Source organism: Chenopodium quinoa, unplaced genomic scaffold, assembly GCF_001683475.1.
Source record: "Chenopodium quinoa cultivar QQ74 unplaced genomic scaffold, ASM168347v1, whole genome shotgun sequence".
Lineage (NCBI taxonomy): Eukaryota > Viridiplantae > Streptophyta > Magnoliopsida > Caryophyllales > Amaranthaceae > Chenopodium > Chenopodium quinoa.
In genome coordinates, this window is record NW_018742914.1 from 7,205,826 (window position 1) to 7,231,498 (window position 25,673).

Genomic DNA, 25,673 nt, shown 5'->3' on the forward strand with positions numbered 1-25,673 from the left:
CCCCTCATAGATTCTCTCCAGAATCTCTCCCTCGCATTACACACTTTTACATCCCTTCAACTTCAAAACGCGCTCCTCCTCTTCTTCTCTCTCTCTCTCCTCAATTCAACAATGGAGTTTTCAACTTAACCTCCAAATATCTTCCGAAGAACATTCTAGAAGCAGGAGAGAGAAAACGATCGGAAACTTTAACTTCGCCGGTGGTTTAACGGCGGTGATGGCGGCTGATTCGCCGAAGAAGACGGCGATGAATCAAGATGAAGTTAAGGTTGATATTGCTGGAGGAAGTAGTTTCGAACATTCTGGAAGTAATAGTAGCAACAATGGCGATTCTTCTGGTAATTGATTCAACTTTCTAATTTTAATTTCATTTTCTGCTTAATTTGTTGTTTAATTGATTAGAAATTGTTTCGGTAACATTAAGTTTATCAACAATTGCAATTAGGTTTCATTGTTTTGTTTTGATTTTGATGATTTTTGTTTTGTTTTTACTTGATAGTTGTGAGTTGTTAATTTTTTTGGCATATTGTTTAATAATGTTCAATTTGTTTTTAAGCAACAGAACGTGGCCAGGTAATGTTGATACCTCATGATATAATTTTAGATTGCAATTTGATGATTTGTTTCTTCAGTTTGACTTCATAACATTTATGATTTGTGTTAATTTAATGTGTTTGAAGAGAAAGTTAAAAAAAAAAACAAAGTTTACATGAATTATTGGTTTGTTCAAAGTCTAAGAACAGGCTTGTTTTTGACTTGATTTGCAATTGAGAAATTTGTCATTATCTTTCCATTGTGACAATGTGATCGATTTTTTCGAGTGTGTTTAGTGTGCATGATATAGAACGTAAGGATTGCACTTAAGGATTGCATAGAAACTTGTACCGAACGGCTGTATAGTGTACTAGCTGGCTTAATCACCCCATATCTTGTGATAATAAAAATCATCTTTCTTCTACAAACTTATTGTAGCTATCGAACTCAATTAAGGTTGGAATGTGGAATCTATGAAGCCACCTCTTAAGAGAATCAAAGTTTTTTACCCTAGCTTTATACATGAAGTATCCATGACTACCTCACTTACAATCATGACTTTAAGATAATCCACGTCCACTGACCTTGGTCAATTTTGCAACCCCAATCAACATTAAAGGCCCATCTGGTTGCTGGTAATAAATGGTGGTATTTTGGTAATGGAAATGAATTTTAAAGATAACTTAGGAAGGAGTTTAATAAATCCCTGTTGTAATGCAATTTCATCCTCAAACACGTGTTTTGTTCATGTTTTTTCATTACCACTTGGGAGGAGGTATTAGCCAATTAGGCGGGAATGAAAATTTCTTAAAAATGGTCCATTTGGGTGAGCTACTGCATTACCATGGGAATGAATCGTGATTTTCCTGTACATTTTACCTACAAATTCATTCCCATTACCATCACGTTTGGCTACCTACCAAATGGGTCGTAAGTGCTACACATTAAGAAGGTGAATGAACCTACTTAGTCTTGCAGAGTTCTTGATTTATAGGGTAAGCTCTAGATCAAGATAATTTTGAAGACATCTTAAACTCTTTTTAATTTTTTGACAGGGTGTTATTACATTATTCTGTATTATTCTACGGGGTGTTTCCAACTTTATAATTTTTATATCCGTTGGGCATTTTTTATTTATTAAAATTCACATGGCACCAACATTTTTATGATAAATATTTTTTACTAACTGAATGTTTGTTATGGAGTACTAACTTTGTAAATAAATTGCATCGATTTAGTTTTACAAATTAAACATAGCTCGCACTCTCAGTCTTCTGTTGCATATAACCACTTATGCTTATTACAATCTTAAGAGGTGACTGAAGATTAACGATGAAAGATTTTGGAATTTCTATCAAAGTGGCACACCGTGAATAAAGAATTTTTTTACCAATGACTCAATGAGCCATCTAATACCATCTTGATGGTCGTTAAGGAAAGATTGTAATTTCTGAAGGAGTTGACACTAATTAATCGTATAAAGAATTGGAATTTATACCATCAAAGTGGCACAACGTTAAAAAAGAAATCTTATACCAGTGAGCCATCAAAGACCTTCTTGATGGTCATTAAGGAAAGATTGTAATTGTTGAAGGAGTTGACATTTGACACTAATTAGCCCTTTGCTCGTATAAAGAAAGTACAAGGACAAGTCATCTTATAAACTGTGTCAAGACTACAAGGCCGCCATGTGGATGTTTTAAAAATGCTGTACACCTTAAAATTCTAAAACACTAATGCACTATATTAAATATTCTACTCTGTCAATGTGATCTCTAAAGTGCTCACTTCAAAAACAACTTCTAAAAGCACTCCACTTTATAGCCACTAAACAAAAACCATCGTCCAATTTTTACATTTTTCTTTGTGCTGAATTTATAACTAATGTCAAAAGTGTAAAACTTTATGTGGTGCTGTGTGTGTTTAAATATAGAGATTGGAAACTAGTAGGAAAATAATATCTTGTGTCTTTAGTAATTTGGGATGGGATATTTATTGTCATGAAGAATTATTTGTAAAACCTGTCATTAAGACAATTGGAGGAGCAAAAGAAAATTTAAGACCAAAATATGTGTATATAACCTATTCGTATCTCCATTATAAGGATTTCACCTATTTTTTTAAATATTTAAATCAAGGTTTTACCTTTTTGAAAAAGGTATGATTGGGCAGCACATTAATATATACGAGTATTAGGGGGAAGTAATAGTATTTTTATTACAGCATTAGACTTGCCAAGATTCTCAATTATTTTAAAAGGATAGTACCTATAGAGGATAAATCAAGGGTTTATGGTACAATTGAGAAAATAAGGTGCTTAAGTCTAGGTTAAGGCCTTTAGGGTTTAAATTTTTTTTTATCGAGAATGATTTGGATGGAAGTACTTTACAAGGGTTTGATACCGGTGAATACTTGTGTTTTTGTCTAGGCTTTTCCCTAGAGACCGTAATATATATCTATATATATATATATATATATATATATATATATTTGCATTGTCACACTGAACGACTTCAACTCCACTCTTGTCGCCAATAAGCAAGAGTGCCATCAAACTCTGCTTGTGCGGCTTGCGCTCTTGTCCCCAAACAATTTAGTGCACACCACACGGATTTGGTGTCAAAGCACTCAGACCTGTCACAAGGACAAGAAACAAAGAAGATAATTGACATGATTAGTTATCTGTTGCATTGTTTTCATATTTGAAAGATTTGTTACTACTACCATTTCTGATTTACATTACACTATCTTTCTTGTGTGAGCTTATTCTGATGATTGTATTTTTGCTGGTTTGGTTAGCTGGCAGGAGTTTTTTCTAGAGTGAACACTTTACCGGCAGAAAAGACACAATGTGGTAAACTAGAGCCTGATGTGCTCCCTTCTAAGTTGGAAAGGTCAAAAACTGAGAGGCAACACCCTAGAAATATACTCGCTTCAGAAGCGGCACAAATTTTTGATAACAACATTCCCGTCCAGCAAAAGGTATAATATTCAATCTGTGATCCTTCTTGCAATTTGGTATTTGTTTGTATCTTTATGCTAATTGTTCATAACCATTTCACTGGGAAGTCAGGTGACTAGTTGCTTCAGGCTTGTATGTAGTTGTAGATCTAGTAGATTTGGTAATGAGATGTAAATATAAATGAGATAGGTTATTTAAAGTGGATTGGTTCCTTATAATTGCAATTTTAAAGCTCATTGGTTTTGATAAAACTTTCTTCTTTTCAATACAAACAAGGACAAAGTGCATCCCTGAAGGATGGTCTGGACTTGCCATGTGTACTGTGTTTATAGTTTTGTGTAATAATTTGTTTAGTCTGTTGTTGTGAATCTGTGAATACTGCTATTTTCATGCTTATCTTTTCTGTGTAGAACGTCTATTTTTGAGGTTGGTGATTCAGATGCTAATCTTTGAAGTGATGTTGCGAGTTTCCCCACTTTTTTTTCTTTTCTCACAAGGCCAAATGATCTATTAAGTCATCTGCCATGCAGTCATGGATGTGAGATTAGCTGAAATTGGATCAATGTTCTTTGTAATATGGCTATAATAAATTAAGCATTAGAAAACCAGGATTATCTTTTGCAAGTGAACAACCCCTTTTTAATGTAAAAAAATCCTACACAAAGTTGGGCAGTCCTTTTAAGAAAGAAGACACTTGAGACTTGACTGATGATGAGCCCGAAGTCTCCCTCAGGAAAACACCACCCTGACCTCTAGTAATCCACAGCCATACCTGAGAGTCAAAAACTAATTCTAAACATATACAAGCCAAAGGAAAAGAAAAATCTGCAGCTTAAAAGTACTAAGTACTAAGCCACTTTAATTCCTTAGCTGACCCATTCGTAGACATCATTTGCATGAATTGGTCTTTCAAATTCCTCAGCAAAACGACGAACTGACCACAATGCTTCATTGTCTGTTCGTGGCTCATCTAGTTTAGGTTGACAGAGGTCTCACTGGCAGCATATATTACTTATCTCTTGAATTTTGGAAGCCTTTATTATTCTAGGCTTCTAGCAGCCCACTTCAAAATTAATGCATGCTAACGCTAGTTAAGTTAACAATAACACGGTCTTTACTGCTACAACTACAGATTGAGTATAATGATATTAAAATAACAAATGTTGAATTTTGTAATAAGGTCTTCTTTAGTACTTTTCACACAGTGAACTGTTTACTATTTGCAAAAAGGAGTGAGTCTTCAGTTATTAGGTCATTGTAGCTATTCCAAAACAGTGAAATCCCAAGAACCTTCTGAGTAGCCACCTTTAGCCAATTGTAACCAGATTTGCTAGCAACTTGTTTGTTTAGATTCCTCAACTTGCCTTGCAGACACATATTGGACAAGCAGGTACTCAATAATGAGTATGAGCTCGTCATTATGTTCTTAAAGCATTTAAAAAATGTGTAAATTTGGACTTATATTGTTGAGGTCTTGGGAAACTAGCAAGCCTAGTTGATTAAGAAAAACACTGTGTAAATAGTAATGAAGCAGTGGGAGAAAGGAGACTTAACAAATGCAGCTAAAGTCACAAATCCGGACTCTTCAAGACCAATATAATCCAACTAGAAAAGATAAACTTTTCCTTCTCTTGCCCGATGTTCCTCTTTCTAATATGTAAATAGTGAGTAGCGGCGTTACCCCGGGTTACTACTTTTATAATTGTGCAACTGCTAATTTTAAAGAGCATTGAATAGTTTGTATGCAGTTTGTGTCTTCAATACTTTGTAGTATAATATTATTTATTATTCAAGGTTAAAGCTTAATTGACAGTTAGCCTAGATGGTTAAACAATAACCTTTCTTGTAAGAGGTCAAGTGATTGAACCTTTTCATCCATATATTTTTTTCAATATACTTGAGACGACATGGAGTATTGTTGGTTGTGTGGATGACGTGGCATATTGTTGAGTTGAGTGAATGATGTGGCATAATAAGGAGTTGAGTAAGTGATGTAGCGAAATAAAGGGGTCTACGTGGCGTATAGACGTTTTTAGGAACGCCTTTTAATATATTAGTAATTTAGTATAGATTGCACTTGAGATGTAGTTGCTCGAGCAAAAGAGTCATGAGAACTTTTGGCTTTTAGATGAGTTTTGTGAAACGTGATGGGATCTATTAATTGGGGTTGGTGATCTGATTCATGGAACCCCTTACTGATATTCTGATTATATCAAGTAAAACTTATTAGAGTTTTGAATTTTAGATGAATATCTTGAACATCTTGAAATTTATTTTCATGATTTCAAGAAACTTTGACATTGCGTCATTGTAAACGAAAGCTATGTTTTCTACTAAAGGAGGAAGGGGCATGCATATGCAGTTTTTAATTATGCTGGATTGTACACTTTATAGTTAGCTATAAAAAAAGTAATGTAATGAGGTTTTGAGGAGTTTTCCATAACGAACCCTTCTAGATTTTGGAATTATTCAATTGAAAGCAATGGATAATATCACAGACTGGTTAGTGTGGAAGTTCATAAATTTTCTGCCTCTATTTTGCTATGTGCTAGATTTTTCACTCAAATGAGTATCCGAATTTTTTCAGATTCCTCCATATCACATCAATTGCCAATTTAGCTCCTATTTATGGGATGGTGGGTAGGGGTATCTTAGCCAATAATTTATAATTCTCCACTCTTGTTGCTTTAGAATGCCAGATCACTTGCGCAAGATCACTGAGCACTTTTAATGCTAATGGAATGACATTGGTTGCTGTAGATTTTAGAATATCAATGCAACTTCTACAAAAGCCTAAACGTACATTCATTAACCTAAAATGACATTAATTTTTAAGTTTTGTTTCTCTTGTACTTGATCCCTGGTTCTACTGTTATTTTGATTGAGCTTTCATAGTTGTTCGTCTGTAAGGGCATTCTTTTATCAGGAGTTTGAAGTTAAATTTTTTATACTTGCGATTGGTTTTGTTTCTGGGGCTTGTATTGTAACCTTGAAAGTTTTGCAGCTTCAATTGTTGAACAGGATTGCTACGGTAAAAGATGATGGGACTGTGGAGTTTGAAGTTACTGGAGATGTTGATTCTCACACTTTTGGTGGTGGACCAACTGATCTGTATACTGAATGTGCTGATGAAGAAGAATCTCCTGATGTGACAGACCTTCAGTACATTCCACCTCTTCAAATAGTTATGCTAATAGTTGGTACCCGAGGAGATGTGCAGCCTTTCATTGCAATTGGTAAGAAGTTGCAGGTCAGAATTACATCCATTCCTCTGTTCTATGTTTGTTGTTGGTGTGCTCTTACTATGAGTTCTTTATGTAGCTATACGGATGAGGTGTCAGAATATTTCTTTGTTAATTATTTGGTATTCAATTAAATTGCGAAAAGAGATACTCAGTATATACTTCCTCCACTCCGTTTTATTTAAAGGATTTTGCACTGTTCATACTCTCTTTTCTTACGTCATATTGTGATATAGTCATGTGGGAGCTTGTTGGATTTGTCTCAATTTTTACTTTATTAATATCTAATTTATATAATTTTTCTCATAACGCAACTACATGCAACTAAAGATAACAATTTATATTGTGCATTGACAAGCGTGGAGCTCTTGATGTTAAAGTAAAATGGAGAGAAGGAAGTATTACTTAATTGTAAATTTAGGTGTGATTGAGGATATTGTTTATTTTATTTTATTTTATTATTTTTATTTTTTATTTATTTTTTTAAAAAATGATAAAATGTGAGAGGGTGTAAAATTATAAGTGTTTGGTATTGGAAAGAGATGTATTAAGCTAATAACAAGGCCTCTGAAATAGAAGTGTAAAAATTAATTTAGGGCAAAAGAAAGGGAAAGTGTACAAATTATTTTGATGTGGGATCAAAGGAGTAACATTTTATTTAATTTAGTACTTCCTCTGTTAAATATTAATCAGTTTGCAACAAAGGAATATTTTATATCTCACATATGATCCCCCTTTTGTTGCAATTAATATTTAACAGAGGAAGTATAATAATGTGGGTAAAACTAGTATTTAAATAGTGCAGAAGTCCAATTGTTGTGATTATTAATGAACGGATGATGTAAATCCCCTATTAGCTATTAGTTGATACTCTTAATAGCTAGTTTCCTAACAAGGGTGCTATTCATAATTAGTTTTATTAGAATTTAATAATATTATTTTTACAGAAGATGGTCTAACTCATTCCATATTTATTAGAGTTATTTGATTTCCCACAAGTCACCCATCTGTGTGAGGATCATCAGGTGATGGCTATATCATGTTCTATATAAAGTCATCCTGATGTCACTATACATGTCTTATGTGTTACCCTCTTTTTTTAGAATTATGCAGCTTACTTGCTGTCCTATAGCTGTTTGTTTTCTTTTCTATATGTCTGATAAATTTCTCTTATCATGAAAGAGTGTATGTTGGTTGTATTTTCTGGCTATTTGATGATAAAGAAGAATCTCTGTTCTATATGACTTAGTTAAGCTTCTCTTTGCAGGATTATGGCCATCGGGTTAGACTGGCCACTCATGCTAATTTTAAGGACTTCGTTTTGACATCTGGACTGGAGTTCTTTCCTTTAGGTGGTGACCCAAAGGTTCTTGCCGGGTGTATGTACCTAATTATGGCTCTTCTTCCTTTGCTCTATACTATATTCCCCCCCTTCCCCCTCCTGTGACATTTCTAATTGCATGATTTCTACTGTAGTGCAAATATGTTATATGTGGATCCTTCAATATGGTTGCTCAAAGTGGAAATAATTTCAAAAAATTTATTCTAGGGAAGAAATTTTCCATTTCCACTAGTTTGATGTCATTATCATTGTCATTTGTATCCCTCTTGACATTCTCTTTCACTCTTCCCGCTCACTCTTCTCCCCTATCCTCAATATGAGTGAATAGCCACTGGAGCCTTGCAGGCAGTGGAGAAAAAGGGAGTTGTGAACGTTGCATTGTCTACAGAAGGGGGCAAAGTTCTGTCACAAACTCCATCAAGAGTTTATCTACTGCAAGTTAGTCCGAGATCTTTTCCGGCAGCAGCTGGTGAAGGGCTTGTTTTATCATGTGAAGGACGCGGTGTGACATGCGTCATGACATGTTGGGCTTCATAGAAACACCAGTGGTGGTGATGTGGGGATGTGGGGTAGTGCTGTAGTGGTGCCTCTCTTGGTGGTGGTAGTGTGAGAATGATGGTGATGGTATCATGATACTGAAGAGAGAGGAAATTGCTTGATGGGTATTTAGGGTTGCTACTTTTTCCCCTGTGGCCTTATGTGATGTTATTTAAGATTTTAAGGCAATTTTTTTCCCTTATGGTCCTGTGTGATGGCCTATTTGGATTTTTACCCTCTGATGCAATTCCAATCAGACTTAAAGGGTTACTCTAATCCTAGTATATGTTGCCCCGTTTTTACTCCAGGAGCAAGGTTTCCCCTTAAGTATGAACGGCTTATGGGAATGATGTGTGTACCTAACCTGTCTTTTTAGCAATAGAAAGTGTTTGCAGGCTAGATATTTCTATTATGATCCCATTTGAAATTGCCTAATAGAAACATTTTGTTTGGTGTGCTGATGGTATCACTTGCTTCAATCTTCATTTCTTGCTTCATCTACTTCACTTGCAAGGGTGTGAATTATAAGTTTGAAAGAGCCTAGACGAGATTAACCGTGTTTGTGTTCAAACTTGAAACTAATTTTGTTAAGTTAAGGCTTTCAGTAAAGCTAAAAAAAGTTCTTGTTAGGTTCTTTTAGGAATTTCGCGTATCCTTGGCTAAGTTTTGTGTATCTTTGCTAATCATTGTCAGCTTGAATTTGCATTTGTGCTTCAACAATCTCCTTGTAATGTCTATCGCTGCTTAACATCTTGTATACATATTAAAATGAAATGACTAATTTGCTAGTGAAAATAAAAAATTGACTTGCAATTATATGTAATGATAAGAAAAAAATGTTAAGATTGATAACAGCACCAACAAGGAGTGCTTTCTGAATGGACAAGCTATCCTCAAACATAATTGAAGAAATGACTTGCAATTTATTTAACAACCTCCAAATAATTGTTGTTGGAATTCTGAACAACTTTCAAACAATCTTGTTGGTCGAGTTGTTTATGCACATAATAGGAACGAACATATTACTCATTTATGTTCATTTTCTAGCTCATTTACTAAAATGGGCTTAACAATAGTCAAACTTAGTTAATTTATTATTATATATAAATTTTTTTCGCAAGTAACTTTGAGCCAATTCGTGTTCTTCGGTTAGAGTATCACTTTGCAACCTGTTCACTTGTCATGTCAAATCTCACTCTCCCTTGTTTGGTTGGTTGTGATATTGTATATAAACGAATCCTGTGCTTCAACCATCATCTTTAGGCTTTGGTTGGTTAAAGGACCAATTCGACCAAAAGCTTAAGATTGGTTTTGTATGGCGTTAGGGGGGGGGGGGGGTTCTACTCCTTGATTCTTTATTTATTTATTTTTTTTTTTTTTTGTGGGGGTGGGGTTGGGGTTGATTAAGCTGGCTACTAAACAGATTGCATCAAGTTCCCTTTCTGTTGGAGATTTTGGATGGTATAATACATGTGTGTACAAGCAATTATTTAGCTTTGTTTTTCTATATTGACTCTTGTTTTGATTTTTATGTAATATTATTGTTCCTATAATTAGCTGATTTGTTTGTGCAGATATGGTTAAAAATAAAGGCTTTTTGCCTTCTGGACCTTCAGAGATACCTATTCAACGCAATCAGATGAAAGAAATTATATTCTCGTTACTTCCAGCTTGTAAAGATCCTGATATGGATTCCAATGTTCCTTTCAAAGCGGATGCTATCATAGCTAATCCCCCAGCTTATGGTCTGACAACTTTATCTTTGTTTAGCTCTTTCTTTATTTGGGTGATTTCCTTTATATTTTTCCTGTTTGGATTTACAAGTCTTGATTTTAGCACCCTGAAATTTGTTAAATTTAGCACCAAAAAAAGGTTTCAGATTGAGAAATTCCAGAGTGTCTAGATTTGAGGGGAGAGTGGGAGACATGCGTGTTACTTTTTGAGGATGTCTATACTGGGATATAAATGTAATTATAGACCAGAAGGCTTTAAGTTGAACTATTTTCCTTCGACGGACTAGAATAAAAAGAACTTGAGCTCGTTAAGCCAGATATGAATGTTCTTTACATGGGGTATACTTTTAGTCTTACAGTTATCATAGCAGGAGCAACGTGAGTCATTGGTGAAATCTTAAAGTCTGGATGTTAGATAGCTGCAAGGTCAGAAGAGCTCATACATTTTTGGTTATATTTCTTTAATAAACAGTTGTTTCTAGTGAACCCGTCATGCAATACACAATTTTTTGAGTAAGATGAAGATCTATTTGGAAACCAATGTTAGACTCAGATGAGTTACTTGACTTAAGAAATATAATACTTATTTATTTTTAAATTTGCATTGGGAACTTGAATAGGATTGTGATCGTGTATGATTGTCTATTCTTAAGAACTATTTCTTTTCCTGATATACACTCAGCATTATGAGTAAGTATGGACTTACTAGTTTATGTAATTGTGCATCCTTTGGACCTATGTTTCAAGCTAATGAGATCATGTAATTTGCAGGGCATACGCATGTGGCTGAGGCACTAAAAATACCAATTCACATATTTTTCACCATGCCCTGGACGTAAGTCTTTCTTGGGTGATTAAACCTTAATAAATACAGTTTTACCTTTGTAATTCTTTGAACTTTTTTTCATGCATGTCTTCGTTTTTTTGCTCTTATCAAAATTTACTTAATGTATGCTTATAATCAATTATCTTTTTCTTTTTGGGAAAATACTAGGCCGACTAGTGAATTTCCACATCCTTTGTCACGTGTCAAGCAACCTGCCGGATATAGAGTGCGTGCAACCTTTGCAGTCAATCCTTGTATATATATATATATATATATATATATATATATATATATATAATAGTTTTTACTGCATAGCACTTAATCTTGTCCTATTTTTGCAGCTTTCTTATCAAATTGTTGACTCTATGATCTGGCTGGGAATTAGAGACATGATAAATGACGTCAGAAAGAAGAAACTGAAGTTGCGCCCTGTAACATATTTGAGTGGTTCACAAGGTTCAGAATCTGATATTCCACATGGATATATTTGGAGCCCTCATCTTGTTCCTAAACCTAAAGGTGATACTGCTTTGACTTTTTGTAGCTAAGAACTTCGATACTATCTATGCTATTTGATCCATTAAGTCTTTAAAAGTCCATCAAAATTTTACTTTATGTTGATTGGGTGCTCTTTTAATCTTTTTAACTTTCTCCCCTTGCAATTTAGTATATATGTTATATTATAATTTTTAGTGCTTGGGTGCAAATTTAATGTGTTGAATTTGTAGAGGATACTCTTACCTCTATTTAATCTTTTGCATTGCTTCATTTGTTACCATTGATTTAGGGAGTTTTGTCTCTCTAACTTAGTATGCCGTTTTTTATAGCTTCATTTGTCTTTGTAATATCCAGTTTCACAGAGATACTTCAGTGTCTTTAATTTCCTAAAGATACCTTTTTGTAATATGGAGAGTTAAGTATATACAAAAAAGCTACAGAAGACAAAGATGACTTAGAAGGAAGATGCTAAAAAGGACAGAAATTTTTTTTCCCTTCTCCACTCTCCAGGACAATATTGCATTGGATTGGGCCTAGAGTTAAGTTGAGAAGAAGAACTCACATGATAGCCTCATAAGGATGAGTAGATGACATCTAAATCTGTGTAGCCAATCAAATTTTTGAGGATTAGAAATTCTGATTTTATTCTTGTTGCTGTGTGCTCCCTCCACCCCAATTTAAGTATCACAGTTCCTTTTTCATTTGCCAATTTAATTATTTCATCTTTTTATATGGCATGAACCCACTAATACAAGTTAGGATCCCGAATACTATCTCTTTCAATACTACTAGTCCGTTTCATATTATTTGCTACACTTGCCAAAAATGGATGTTTCATATTATTTGCAATATTTTTTTTTGCTTTTTTAAGTTGTCATTTCTCGCCTCTGCACATGTATCTCTATCTTTCTCTCTCCATTTAACGCTCACAAACAATTTTTTGCCTAGGAGTCCGTGCAACCCTCCAAAGTTGCAAATAATAAGAAATGGAGGTAGTATAAAAAATTCCTCCACTATTTTCCGCCGTAGCAACTTTTCTATTAAAGTGTAATAGATAAGCCAACTTGTCACATACAACTTTGTGCAAAGCTTGGTGTGACAGGTAAATTGGGATGGAGGGATTATGTCATCCATTGAAGTCTGTAGCTATGACCTGGTATATGAGACTTTAATATTTTGGTGCCCTTTTCCCTTGTTTTTTCCTTGACATCTTAATCAGCGTTCTGTTGAGCTTACTGTTGAGCTTCCTGTTGAGCTTCTAGTAGTATTATGACAATCATGTACCAGCGTACCACCGTCTGAATATGGCTCCATGGTTGGTGAATATAGGAGCTTATTTTTAGTGGCATAATAAATTCAGGAACTATGGGAAGTATCATCTGTCGCTGCTTTCTTAGACTTGTTCAACAGGTATCGGACTGGGGTTGGTTGTGGTCATATTCAGGTGACTAAACACTTTTGTTTCTGGTTGGATCCTTTACAGGTGCACATGGGTACCACAATTTAGAATTTTAGATGTTTGAAAACAAAAAAAATAAACTTTTGGGATTGAGGTTGCGCAAGATAGATTCAACTTATCTTGGTTCAGGTCATAATTGGTTATGTTGTCAAATGCTAGTCATTAGTCAAGGCAGGTACTATTGGATTAGCTTGTTTTAGGTACAATCCCGGTAATTCAAATTCAATGACCAAATATGGGTCAATGTTGCTAGGATTATATATCTTGGATGCCATGGCCTTAACTAATGCAGTATTGATAGCCTACTTTTGTAAAGTGATTTGGGTTTGGCTGTTGAAGACCATATGATAAGTCTAGGGAAGCAATATTGCCTGACAACTCTATTGACTGTTACGAATTAGTATTGTTTAAACTTAGAAGTAGTATGACGAAAGAGCATGAATTATAATAAATTTTGAGGAGCATTAATTTCCTTCTGTCATGTTGCCGTATTTCAATATTGGTGGTCAGCCAAGTTCATTTTACATTGGCTTTTTGCTTTTTAATCTCTTTCTTAGTTCTGTAATGCATTAGTGGTGATTGGTAAATTGATTCTTCTAGTATCTGAAGATTTTTGTTTTGCTTTCTCATTTGTTTTGATGCTGTACATTGTCTTTATTCATGTTTTGTGCTTGCAGATTGGGGACCCAAGGTTGATGTAGTTGGATTTTGTTTTCTTGATCTTGCATCAAACTACGAACCTCCTCAGGCTCTCGTAGATTGGCTTAATGCTGGATTAAAACCTATTTATGTTGGATTTGGCAGCCTTGTAAGTGCATCTCACTTACTATTCTGTTTACAAATTTTTTTGTTGTGTGTGTGTGTGCGCGCGCGCGCGTGTGTGCAAGGGGTATAACAATCTCAGAACCAACTAAAACTAGGGAAACAGATTGACACTTTACATAGGAGAGCGGTAGTGGATAAGGAGTAAGATGGTGAAATGTGTATGCTAAAAATAGAATAAAGCTAAGTGGGTACTAAAAAGGAGGGTGTCCTTAAACTTTGAATAAAATTTCTAAACTCAACAAATTTTCATGATATTCAATTATCCATATCAGGTATAGTCTTCCATCGATAGAGATTTATGTAATTAGAATAGTGGGAGAACTAATGCCTGTTATAGATTTATGAAGAAACCTATCAAGAAACTTAATCAACTATAATTATAGACTTATAACTGTAATAAGAACAAGGCTAACTCCCATCAAGAGATGAGAGTAAAGAATCCTCACTAATGGAGAGAAATTATTTAGAAACACATTATGGTAGCCAGCAGATCTAAGAAAGTACATAAACCACAAAAATTGGGGATTAACATTGGTAAGAAATGATGGAAGCCCTATCACAATGAACATTAAGACTTGGGTTTCAAGAGAGAGGATGGAGGTGAAGAAGTGAACACACCTTTGGTTGTTTTGAGAGTTTTATACCTACTACAACTATTGTCTTCTTAAGAAAAACCATTGTAGATATTCAATTTGTTATGTGACCAAGTTCTTGATGGAATATTAAAATTGTGTTAGTTTAAACTCAGTTATCCCTTTGTGGACGCTTTCTGCTTCAGGTATGCTAGAGAAGAGCCGATGTAGTCAAAAGAAATTAGATTAAAACTGTACACAAAGATCTGATTTTTCAATTAAACAGGTAAAGTATCTGATGATTTGACACTTACTGACTACTGTGTAAATCTTTCAGTTGCTTATATCTAAAATATAGTTTCACAATAAATGTTATGGAATGATAAATTTGTGATGTTAGACTCTTAAGTCAATGCTAATTTAGATTTTAGAATTGAATGGTGCTGCAATATAAAAATTAGAGTTTATTTGTCACGCTAATTCATTAGCATCTTTTTAGTGAAGCCATCAAATTAACTTCTAATTGATACAATGGACCAAGTGGCATGATGAATGTGGTTCAACACAAATAAAGAGGTACCAAGTATGTCAAAAGTTGCCTGAAGAAGCTGAAAAAAAAAAGTATGATCAATATAGCAAATTGAAGTTGCTGAGGACTTGGGAGTTGCATTTAATTTTATAACCTTTTCCTGTTTTTCACTTTTTGGTGGGAAGTGGGATGTTTTAGTGGGATGTTTAAGTGTAGGAAAACTAAAAGATGGTAGTAAATGAGAGAATTACATTTGAGTTGCTTTTTATGATGGGTGTGGCCGTGTGGGCTAGCAACAAAGCAGTATAGTGTAATGGCTTCAAGCAAATAGCAGTCTCACACACAGCAAATCAATGGAACAGTAAACTTAGAGGAGAAAGATGGCACCTTTCATTCACAAGAAACAAGGTTTTTGCAACGATAGGTTTTGCCTATCACTCTCCACAGTGAGTTTAGCTCACAACTCTCCAAGGATTTTACTCAATACAATGCTTGCCTTCTCTCTTTTCCTCCCCTTTCTTATATACACATCATAAGAAAAAAGATGCCCTAATTGGCTGTTGAGTTTGTCTTTTCTCCAGCCGTCTTTCCTTCTCATTTCTTGGTAGTGTACTGTTGTTAGTGCCACACCCTTGAGTGAGTCTGTATCCTTGTCTTTTTCTGTGGTAGGTATGTACCACTTAGGGTTTAGCTCAATCTATTACATATAGGTAAATAAATGGCTAATCTAAGAGAGGTATTAGCCCAAAACCAATAGGCACATGGAGGAGTAACCTCTTGATACAAAATGTGGTTATTCTCTCGCCTCTTCACCAAAACCAAATGTAGGATGAGTCACGTGCACATTCATATGATGGAGGTATTCACTAACGAGCTTATTAGGGAAAAAATAGCTTATTTGACCAATATTAGTTCATTGGGCACTTTAATAAGCTGATTGGGGTGTTTGGTGGTGAGCTGATTTAAAGAGCATATTCCATCAAATAAGCTCATGTTTCAATAAGCTCCTTAGAGGAGCTTTTTCATCAGTTGATTCAAGTATTTTAGGTGAAATTACAATTAAACCCCTATTTCATCCAACACCCTACCTCAACTACCTATTTAAGGTCCTTATTGGTCATTTTGCATATTCAAACAATTTTGAGCAATCTGATATTTACCAAACATTTTTATACAATCAGCTAGTAGGCCTATGGCAGCCAGTAATGTACAATTTTAAGCAATCAGCTATTTACCAAACACTTTGTCACATCACACGACATGAGCCAAAATGATTTTATGCAATCAGTTAATATAATCAGTATGTACAATCAACTAGTCAAAATCAGCTAACACGGTTTGCTTTCAGCTTTTCACTAAACATGGCAAATATGTGGGTCTTAACTCCACCTATCACATGTGAGTGTCCTTGTAAAGTTAAAAGGGCAAGTGCACTATCCTCATTGAGGCTAGACAGCTAATAGAGATTTAGACATTCGCCACATGATTGAAAGCCTAGAATAATAGTCGGCCAAACCTAATGATTACATGTTAAATATTAAAGAAGCTATGAAAATAAACCTGCTAAAATCAATTGGCAATTGGATGAGTATTATTGACTTATAGGTTAAAGGCGATGGGATCTAAACAGCTTGGGGTAAATGCATTATTTGGAAAAGAGCTCTAATGTTTTGGAGAGAAAATGTTCTTTAATTACCTTATTGGTTCTATATAAATTTTATTTATTTGTTTCCTTTTGAATTCTTTTCTCGTTGTCTTCTTTGTGTGTGTGTGTGTGTGAGGGGAGGGGGGGGGGGTGGGTGGGTGGGAGGGATCCTTTATCATACCTTTTGTGTAGTCTTGTATCTCAATTATCTTGCTTTTATCGTCTCATCAATTAGCTATCTAGCTCCACTAAGCTAAAATGATCAACTTAAAAGCAATGATGTGGCTGGCAGTCAATGAGACACTTAATGGTGGTTGTGAGATTATGGTTTAGACTTTAGAGAATGAGCCTGAACATGACCGCAGAAAGCTGTTGCTTATGTTGAGAGTGGAAGGGAGATGACAGATTAATTCAAACTTGTGTCATCATGTATCTGAATCATATGGCTTATGTTACCCCCACCAGCTTAGCTTTCTTAGCTCCTTTTAGTTTGAATGATCATGTTAAAGCAATGATGTGCCGGACATGAGATAGGACACTTAACGGGTTGGAAATCTGAATTAGGCAGATGGGAGGTGATGAGCCTAGATGTGACCAGAGATTTATTCATCTTAGTATGCCTGATAGATTTATTAATCTTAGTATGCCTGAAAATAATGATATGAAAGGGGATTCACTGAATTCAGGTTATTAATTGATCTTGTGTTTTGTTATCTAAGGTAAATGTTTACTGAGTCTCAATTGATTGTCCCACTTAGGAAATACAAGCTATGAAATTTTAACACTTTTCCTAGCGAAAAATTTTCACTTATCGTCAGCTGGTTATAAATGGGAACCTCACTAAGGGCCTTTTTAGTGGTATTGTCATTGTGTCTTCTTATTTCTATTGCTAACAACAGATACTAGACCTGGTAGATTGCTTTGGTTTTTACACCCTTTAAGACACCATATGTCAACCAATTTGGGCTTCTGATGATCTCCTTTGAAGGCTTGTTAAATTTTATGCTTCTTGGTAGTGCATTGGAGACAATATATTGGTTCACGCGAGGGGAGACTTGTTAGGTGCATGGGATTTAGTTTCAAAACTTTCAATTGATAATTTCATACTCTGAATTTTGAAAAATATAAGCCAGGAGATAGCGCATTACTTCAGCGATCTTCTGCATCTATACCAATTTGTTTTAGAATAAACCATCACTTAGGCCTTTTTTTCAGTGGGTTTGATCTTTTTCTTTAACCTAATTAAGATTTTTTTGGGTGTTCTTGCCTTCTGTTGTTTCCTTCCATTTTATCTACACTGGAATTGGGAACGTGGGATTGAATACTTTGATAAAGTCACTAAGGATGTTTGTTTTTATGGTTTTCTATTGGCAATTGGCTCTGGGTAGTATGAGAGGATGTCAGTGTCAAGATAATATCTGTTACTCTATTAGTCTATATTCCATGAGCACTGAGAAATATAAGAGCAAATAGGTGTTGAAGGTTAATTTATTTCTATATTTGAGTTTTTTATTTTAATATTGCGATTGACCAGCTACCATCAACCTCTTCTGCTTGAGGCAGTTTTGATATGTTGTTTCACGCAAAGCATTGGTACTTGATGCTGACTGTTTTTATATTGTGCCAGCCTGTACAAGAGCCACATAAAATGACTGAAATAATTGTTGAAGCACTAGAAATTACTGGACAAAGGGGAATCATCAACAAAGGCTGGGGTGGTCTGGGTGACTGTGAGTTGTTTCTTCATCATTTCTCTTTTCCTGTAGTCCTGTGCTGGAGTAGTCTTCATTATTACCACTTTCTATAATCTGTTGTTCGAGTACTAATATAATTTGTCTATAACCACTTTCAATAATTTGGGGTAGTCTTCATTATTACCACTTTCTATAATCTGTTATTCGAGTACTAATATAATTTGTCAATTATATATCAGTGGCTGAAGCTAAGGAATCTATATACCTACTAGACAATTGTCCACATGATTGGCTGTTTCCACATTGTGCAGCTGTGGTATGGCTCAAAATTCTTTTTAACTTTTACTGTATTTGTGATAATCAGATCCCAGTCTACAAACTTGGTTTCCTGAAATTAACCATAAATTTTCTTATTTATGTTATTTGCTTTTAGGTGCATCATGGTGGTGCAGGGACTACAGCTGCAGGCCTCAAAGCTGCGGTAATGTGGTTGTCTTTCGTTACATCTATAAATATAATGCCTTTTGATTGTCGTTAATACCTAATTATGTGCTCTTCTTTATGTAGTGCCCTACATCTATCATACCATTTTTTGGTGACCAACCTTTTTGGGGTGAACGTGTGCATGCTAGAGGTGTAGGTCCTTCACCCATTCCAATTGATGAGTTCTCACTTGACAAGTTGGTTGATGCCATAAAGTATATGCTGGATCCACAGGTATACAGGAATATTGTTTTCTTTTTTTCCTTTTCCTTGTTGCATTAGGATGGTAGCTGTTATGAACTTTCCTCAACATTTTGCATTTTTGATAATTAGGTTGCCCATGCGTATAGCGCATTCACTCATTAATGAAATCAATACTCCATATTATAATAAGAGAAGGTTATGTAAATGATTGAGCTGCATCATCTTGTAGAGGGTTCATGAGCATTTTCCTGTTTAATTGGAATTTGTTGTTGTCCTCTATTCCAGACTTTTTATGGACCTAATGATTGGCCGGTTGAGCCATTAAAGGGTCTCTTTTCGCCCCTGGTATCATACATTCAAATGCTGCTTTAGTCTTTTAAAGTAGATTTTCACATAGTAAATGTGAAATCTGATATTTGTATATTTTCATTGTAGTTTTGTATTCCTTGGTATGAAGCATTCTTGAACATTTGGTATTTATGCAACACGATGAACAACTTCGAAAACAGATAAGAAATAGGTTGATATAAAGCTTCAAGGTCCGTTAAAATTAGTGAGCTTTATATGCACCGAGTCAAAAGTGTTTGATGCATCCTCACAATCAATTGTTTTCGTGTAAAAACTATTGAAAATGCCAAGCTAAAGATAAAATTATTAAGCTTCAAATAAGCATTAATATCACCGGTTGATCACAAGCTCCAAAATTAATACCATTTAAAAAAATTAAGGCTTTTACATAGCCCTTAGGGCTGCGTATAGTAGGAATCTTCTTACAGTTCTTTTTATGACGGACTGCTGAGAAAGTGTCAATCTTGCTCTGCAACATGTGGCATTTGCCATTTGGTCAAATAGGTTTCTGGTGCATGGGTATGATAATAGTTATGTAATAAACGATGCAGGTGAAAGAGAGGGCAGTTGAGCTTGCAAAGGCAATGGAAAACGAAGATGGTGTAACAGGAGCAGTGAAGGCCTTTTTCAAGCAGCTTCCTCGTAAAAAGGCTGATCCTGATTCAGCTCCTGAAGCATCCAGTGCATTCTCGATAAGTCGCTGCTTTGGTTGTGCTTGAGTCTCGGGTGACTTTTTTGTTTGTATACTTAGTTGTCCATGTATCAATACCATTACTCAGAGGGAAGAGAGGAGAGCAAGTTCTGTGAAGTTGTTGATGTTGTTACTGCCTCTTTGGCTGTTTATATAAGCTTATTAAATTTTCACGCTTTCTGTAAACTGTAAATTTCTATTTACTATTTTACTCCTTGTTCAAATTTTATTTATTTGTGTAAGATAAAAGAATGTTATTTTATTTTTTTTTATTTTTTTATGGTTTTGATAGCCTGTTTGTTTCCACCCTTTTAGATTGGGGCATATAAACGTACGTTTCATTAATTCAGGTCCTTTTGCTGTTTTTTTGTGCCGAAGCTGGAAATGTGATTTACTTTGTAGTTGCAAATTTGGAAATACAAAAGTTTTTTCCCTCACGTAGGTTCTCAATTGTCATTTCCTGTTCGTTGAAAGAGGACATTAAGAGGAATGTTGGTATTAAGAAATTGCAAAATTTGTCATGATATGGTCTTGTTCACGACTTTGTTTACAGATCTCACACCGATGAACAGAAAGGAGCATAATAGATACTTGCAACATTTGTCTTTTACGGTCTTTTAAGTTTTGCAACATTATCCCTAATTGATATGGGACAATAATTGTTTATTGTTTTTCTTTTTCTTTTAACGCTAATCGCACTATTTATTTGTTTATTTATATATTTTATTGCTTTCCTCTCCTAGAGAAGTACAAATTACAAATTACAGAGTATTTAAAATCAATTTAAATATAAAACCTTTCTTTGCTAATCAAAATGTCACTTTTAATAACTTTCCACTACTCTAATAAATTTTCATGTAATTACAAGTGTTGCAAGTATTTAAAAATCAGTACTCCGTATTATTATTTGTATATGCTCCTACCTCCTGTATTCTCTTTCATCATTCCCGTACCGTTGTATGTTAAGGTGAAGGTGAAAAGCATAAACTAGATAGAGAAAAGCTCATCGTCTTTATTTACCAAAATATTTATAAGTTTGACTTCAGTGGTAAGTATTGTATCGCTCATCCTTAAACTCGTGTATAGTTTTAGGACTGTTCTCTTCAGCTTAATTTCATTTCGGTTCAGTTCAGTTCCTAATTTCCTTCTGTCATGAACAATACATTTCAGTTTAATGTAACTCCAATCAATTCTGCTTAATTCAGTAAATCAGAATAGGCTCTTAGTATGTAAGACATTTTCTTACTAATAACAATTAAAGAACTGGACGATGAACCTTATTCTTATTATTCGTATACTGTTGATATACTCATCTTACTCTTCTACGTTTTTCCTCCTTTTTGGTATTCATTGACACCAAAAAACAAAGTCAATAATCTGGCTGTTCATGTGGTACTACTGGACTAGTTTGCTAGTCCTTGTCGAACTGAGAATTTTTGTTATGTTTTTTGTTGTTTTATTTACTCTTTCATTATGACAAACCATTTCAGTGGTATAAATGTGACAATACAGAGCCGCTGATTCTTCTAACTTGGACCTATCATATACTACCACGTGGACTAAGACATACGGTGTAAACATGGGTATATCTGCCATTTTTATACCTAAAAAAACAAAGTATTAAGACAAACTACATTCATTGTACAGGCGGTGAACTAAGAAAAAGAGTGACATTATTACATTTTTTTTTCTTTAAATTACTTGTCCTTTCAAATTAGTTGTCACACATTAAGTATATAAAAATTGTATTTTCAAGCGGAGAATAGGAGACAGAAAATATTGTTAATATTAATAATATTACAATTAATATAAAATTGTATACATAACAAAATGTATTTGTATGACTATATGTAGTCTCTCTGTTTCTTTTTATTTGTCCTAATTTTCTTTTTAAGGCGTCTTTTTAAAATTTGTCCTAATACTTTACTCTCATAAAATACTTTAAATTCTGCTTTTTTTTTTCTTCTTTTTTTTTCTTGCATCAAATTTACTTAACTAAAACTTAATAAATTGAAATATCTCTACGGAATAAAAAACCGAGGACGGAAGGAGTATTTAATTGGAGACGAATGGGAGAAGTAGTTTTTTAAAATTAACCTATTCAAGTGTATGAATCTTCCCATAACTATTTATTTATACTCATCTGCTCATCAGTAACCCTTGTTCAAGTAGTTAATATTGGTCAGAGGTAGCAGAATCCAGTTGCATGGATGCAGAAGAAAGTAAAAGTGTACACTTCAAATCCAATCTTGGTCTATATTGGACGTTGAACAACACGCTCTGAAATTATCTGAACACCCTTTTTTAAGTAGCTACTCTTAATTGGGTTTTTCTTCCTCTTTTTGATTGGTTACTCATTAATTAATGTCTTGGGAATAGTTGATGTTCCTATATATATATGGTCATTTCATTCATACCATATTTATGGACAGACAATGGTCTAACCAACTATAAGCTCTTTTTACTACCTCCGTGTTACCGTGTATATTATTTGCTACAATTTGACATATTTTTCGTTGCAGATAATATACGAAGTATAATGGAGGTAGTAGTTATTGTCAAAAAAATTGTGGTAAAGTTTGTGGAGAAGTGAAATTGAGGGTTTTCCAATGGAGTAAAAGATTTTCAACACTTACAAATTTGAGGTATGAAGAGTACTCCGTAACTCGCTAGCTTAGTCATACATGATAAAATGAACACGCATTCAACAACAGTTTATTCAGTTGCATCTTATACATATGACTTAAGCCTTAATTAGATCGTAAAAGAGTCTGCTAAGTGTACACGATAATGGCCTAGACAATCTTCTTCAATGTTTAAGTTAACATGCACGATCAATTATGAATATGAAGAATTGCAAGAACATCTATAGTGATTTTATTGGTGTCTAAATTTGTGTCAACTAATTACCCTTACAAGTAAATTTGGTGAATTCACTTGGTAATGTTTGTTATTTGTGACTTTGAGGTTATGAAAGCACACATTTTTAATTAAGGGTTTTCTTTAGTGTTGAGCTTTCTTTACTATTCCCTTCCAAATGGTTAGGTCTAATAAGATTGGATATACCTTATATCCAACTATATGTCTAATTGTCTAGACTTTAAGTCTGCATTTTTGTAACACACTTTATAATATTAATTAATATGATTTTATGTCACCTCAAATCCGACTGTAATTGAATCATTACTAGGTCAAGTTAAAATTGAAATTCCTAACATATTGAGTTAGATTTAGATTGATATTTAATACATTAGATTGAACTCGAGTTTGTTTAAGTACAATAGCAAATTGTTTTAGCTTTAATCAAGCTCTAGCTAGTACTCCTCGAGTCAAGTTTAAGTTCAATACTCTAACATTTAGGCTCATATCGAGTGTTAGTCTCCTTGAGTCAAAACATAATTTGGTTCAAATTTTAAATTCTCAAGGCAACTCAAATGTTATGTCAATTTTGGTGTGAATAATATAAATGTGACGACTATATTATCGAATGTCATTGGTTCTGGTCAATCGATTACAGACCAATTAGATTCCGTCAATTTGAATCCGGTCAACTTCAACTTTCAATTCTATTTTTAAAACTTTAGTTACAAGCCATTCTCCATTATAGTGTATCATTTCTCTTTACTAAAGAAGTCATTCACAAAACTAAACTCATTCAATAAGACAAAGTCAATATACCTTTCTTCAAGGTGATGGTTGGAAACCCAATCTACTAAAGTAAAGACATGGAACGAGGAAGAAGTGGGCACTAATGCACTATAGAATGCACCTGCAAAAGAAATTAACTCAAAGTTAAGTAAAACAGATAGCATGTCAGACTACTAGTGTACTCTTTTTTTCTTTCTTTCTTTCTTTTTTTTATCTACTATGTATTTTATTCTTTAATTTATACTACGTATAATAAACCAATTCAACCCTTAACACCCACGATTTTTTTAGGCCTATTATTTATGAGTCAGACACTTAATAAAAAGGAGAAGAGCCAAAGAGGCGATGAATATCTCCACTTCCATGCACACTACTTAATAAGATTCAACCACTTACACAAGTACACGATAGTAAAAAAGAGTCTTACCAAATGAGTCGATCATTGCTCTGAATGTCAGACTACTAGTGTCCTGAGTACTAAAAAGAAATGAGAGATAGAAAAGGAGAGAGAAAGAGCTAAATTCCATTTCCCAATTCATATCATGCACACATTCAGTTGACACAACTCTCAACATTACAACCCACCAATCTCTTCTGAGACTGACATGCAGAACAACTGCATTTGAGAGTACTGTCTATGCATCTCTCTGTCTTATCTCTTCTGTTTCCTAAGCCCATACATTCATCCCCTTCTTCTGCTTTGCTACTAACTTCAACTTCCCCTTTTTCTTCCTATTTATACAACAACAAAAATTGAAATTACTTGCCTTCAATTCATAAACTATTCAAACTACACACCTTTTGTTCTCTAAATTCTTCTGCTACATTACATTACATTACACCTAATAATTCTGAGTTCTGAGATATTTTGCCTTGTTCTGTACTAGCTATAGTCTGATCCCCTGCTTCTTATCTTCAAGGTTCATATTTCTATCTAATTCTACTTTTTTTTTGTCATCAATGTTCATTTTATTTTGTTGTATGTCTATGCATGTGCGACTGTTTTTATTCTCATACTCGCTTTGTCCCACTAAGATTCCATTTATATTTCGAGTATGCCCCTATTCCTTAAATGGAACAATGCCCCCTCCTCGATTAACAACCCATGTGCACCACAAAAGAATCAACTCTAAGAAAACAGACAAAAAGATATGGGACAATTTTAATGGGACATAGGCGTTCAGGATAAGAATGTTAGATGTTGCTTAATGTTTTGAATTTAGTAAGGTAGCTTAGCAATGTTAACTAAATAGATGTATATGCTTTTGTGGTAAAAGACTAAAAGTGTCACATGATGTTACAATTCAACTTATCAAGAGCTTTATCTTGAAAATGGATCATTTGATCATTAATATTATGCTTTAATTAAAATAGCCACACAATTGCATAGCTTACATGTGTGAGTGTAGAAGCAAATATGTAGTTAAAAATGATTGCATTGAATAAATAGTAAAAGGATTATGAAATGTGTGGCAAACGGTTTGTTGATATCTAGTGCACCCAAATTAGTAAAAGGGTTATGGTTGCATTTAATGTGCTTTATATATCTTTGGTTATGTTGCTCATACTTTTACATTAGAATTACAAGTTACAACGGGTGCACCAGATATTTTGGATGTCCGAGTTTAGACTGTGATGTATTGAGTTAGAATGAAGAGTTCGAGTTATAATACATAAAATAAGACGAATTTGCTTTAAACCCCCATCCTCCACTTTTTAAGAAAGATCACCTAGTCTTTAACTTTTGTCTCAAGTGTTGATGGGCCTAATATGTTAACGTTATTCCTACACATGATTATGTTTTACATAATTTATGACTTGTAGCACACAAATTTGGTACATGTGAATGTCTTTTACATAAACTTTATGATCTTACTAAGTTTTTAAAAAATTGTGTAGAT

The 25,673-nt window shown here is 34.2% G+C and overlaps 1 protein-coding gene across 2 annotated transcripts; it reads left to right on the plus strand.

Moving 5' to 3' along the window:
* Positions 1–20,386, plus strand: LOC110728093 (sterol 3-beta-glucosyltransferase UGT80A2-like). Of its 2 annotated transcripts, XM_021907728.1 has the most exons (15): positions 1–338; positions 2,731–2,736; positions 3,341–3,516; positions 6,501–6,746; positions 8,006–8,117; positions 10,192–10,362; positions 11,122–11,185; positions 11,345–11,402; positions 11,518–11,695; positions 13,811–13,941; positions 18,332–18,434; positions 18,638–18,714; positions 18,832–18,879; positions 18,966–19,115; positions 19,985–20,386. In XM_021907728.1, exons 1-15 carry the CDS (start codon positions 218–220, stop codon positions 20,150–20,152), a joined length of 1,809 nt encoding a protein of 602 aa, XP_021763420.1. In that variant the 5' UTR covers positions 1–217; the 3' UTR covers positions 20,153–20,386. The 2 variants fall into 2 exon arrangements, with proteins under 2 accessions (XP_021763420.1, XP_021763419.1); XM_021907727.1 differs by lacking the exon at positions 2,731–2,736 and having other exon boundaries at positions 2–338; positions 3,334–3,516.
* Positions 20,387–25,673: the final 5,287 nt, after the last annotated feature.

Coding starts and splice junctions, on each gene's coding strand:
- LOC110728093 (XM_021907728.1), top strand. CDS start 218: ATGGCGGCTGATTCGCCGAAGAAGACGGCGATGAATCAAGATGAAGTT. Junction 3,517..6,500: donor ACATTCCCGTCCAGCAAAAG/GTATAATATTCA, acceptor AAAGTTTTGCAG/CTTCAATTGTTGAACAGGAT. Junction 18,880..18,965: donor CTGCAGGCCTCAAAGCTGCG/GTAATGTGGTTG, acceptor TTCTTTATGTAG/TGCCCTACATCTATCATACC.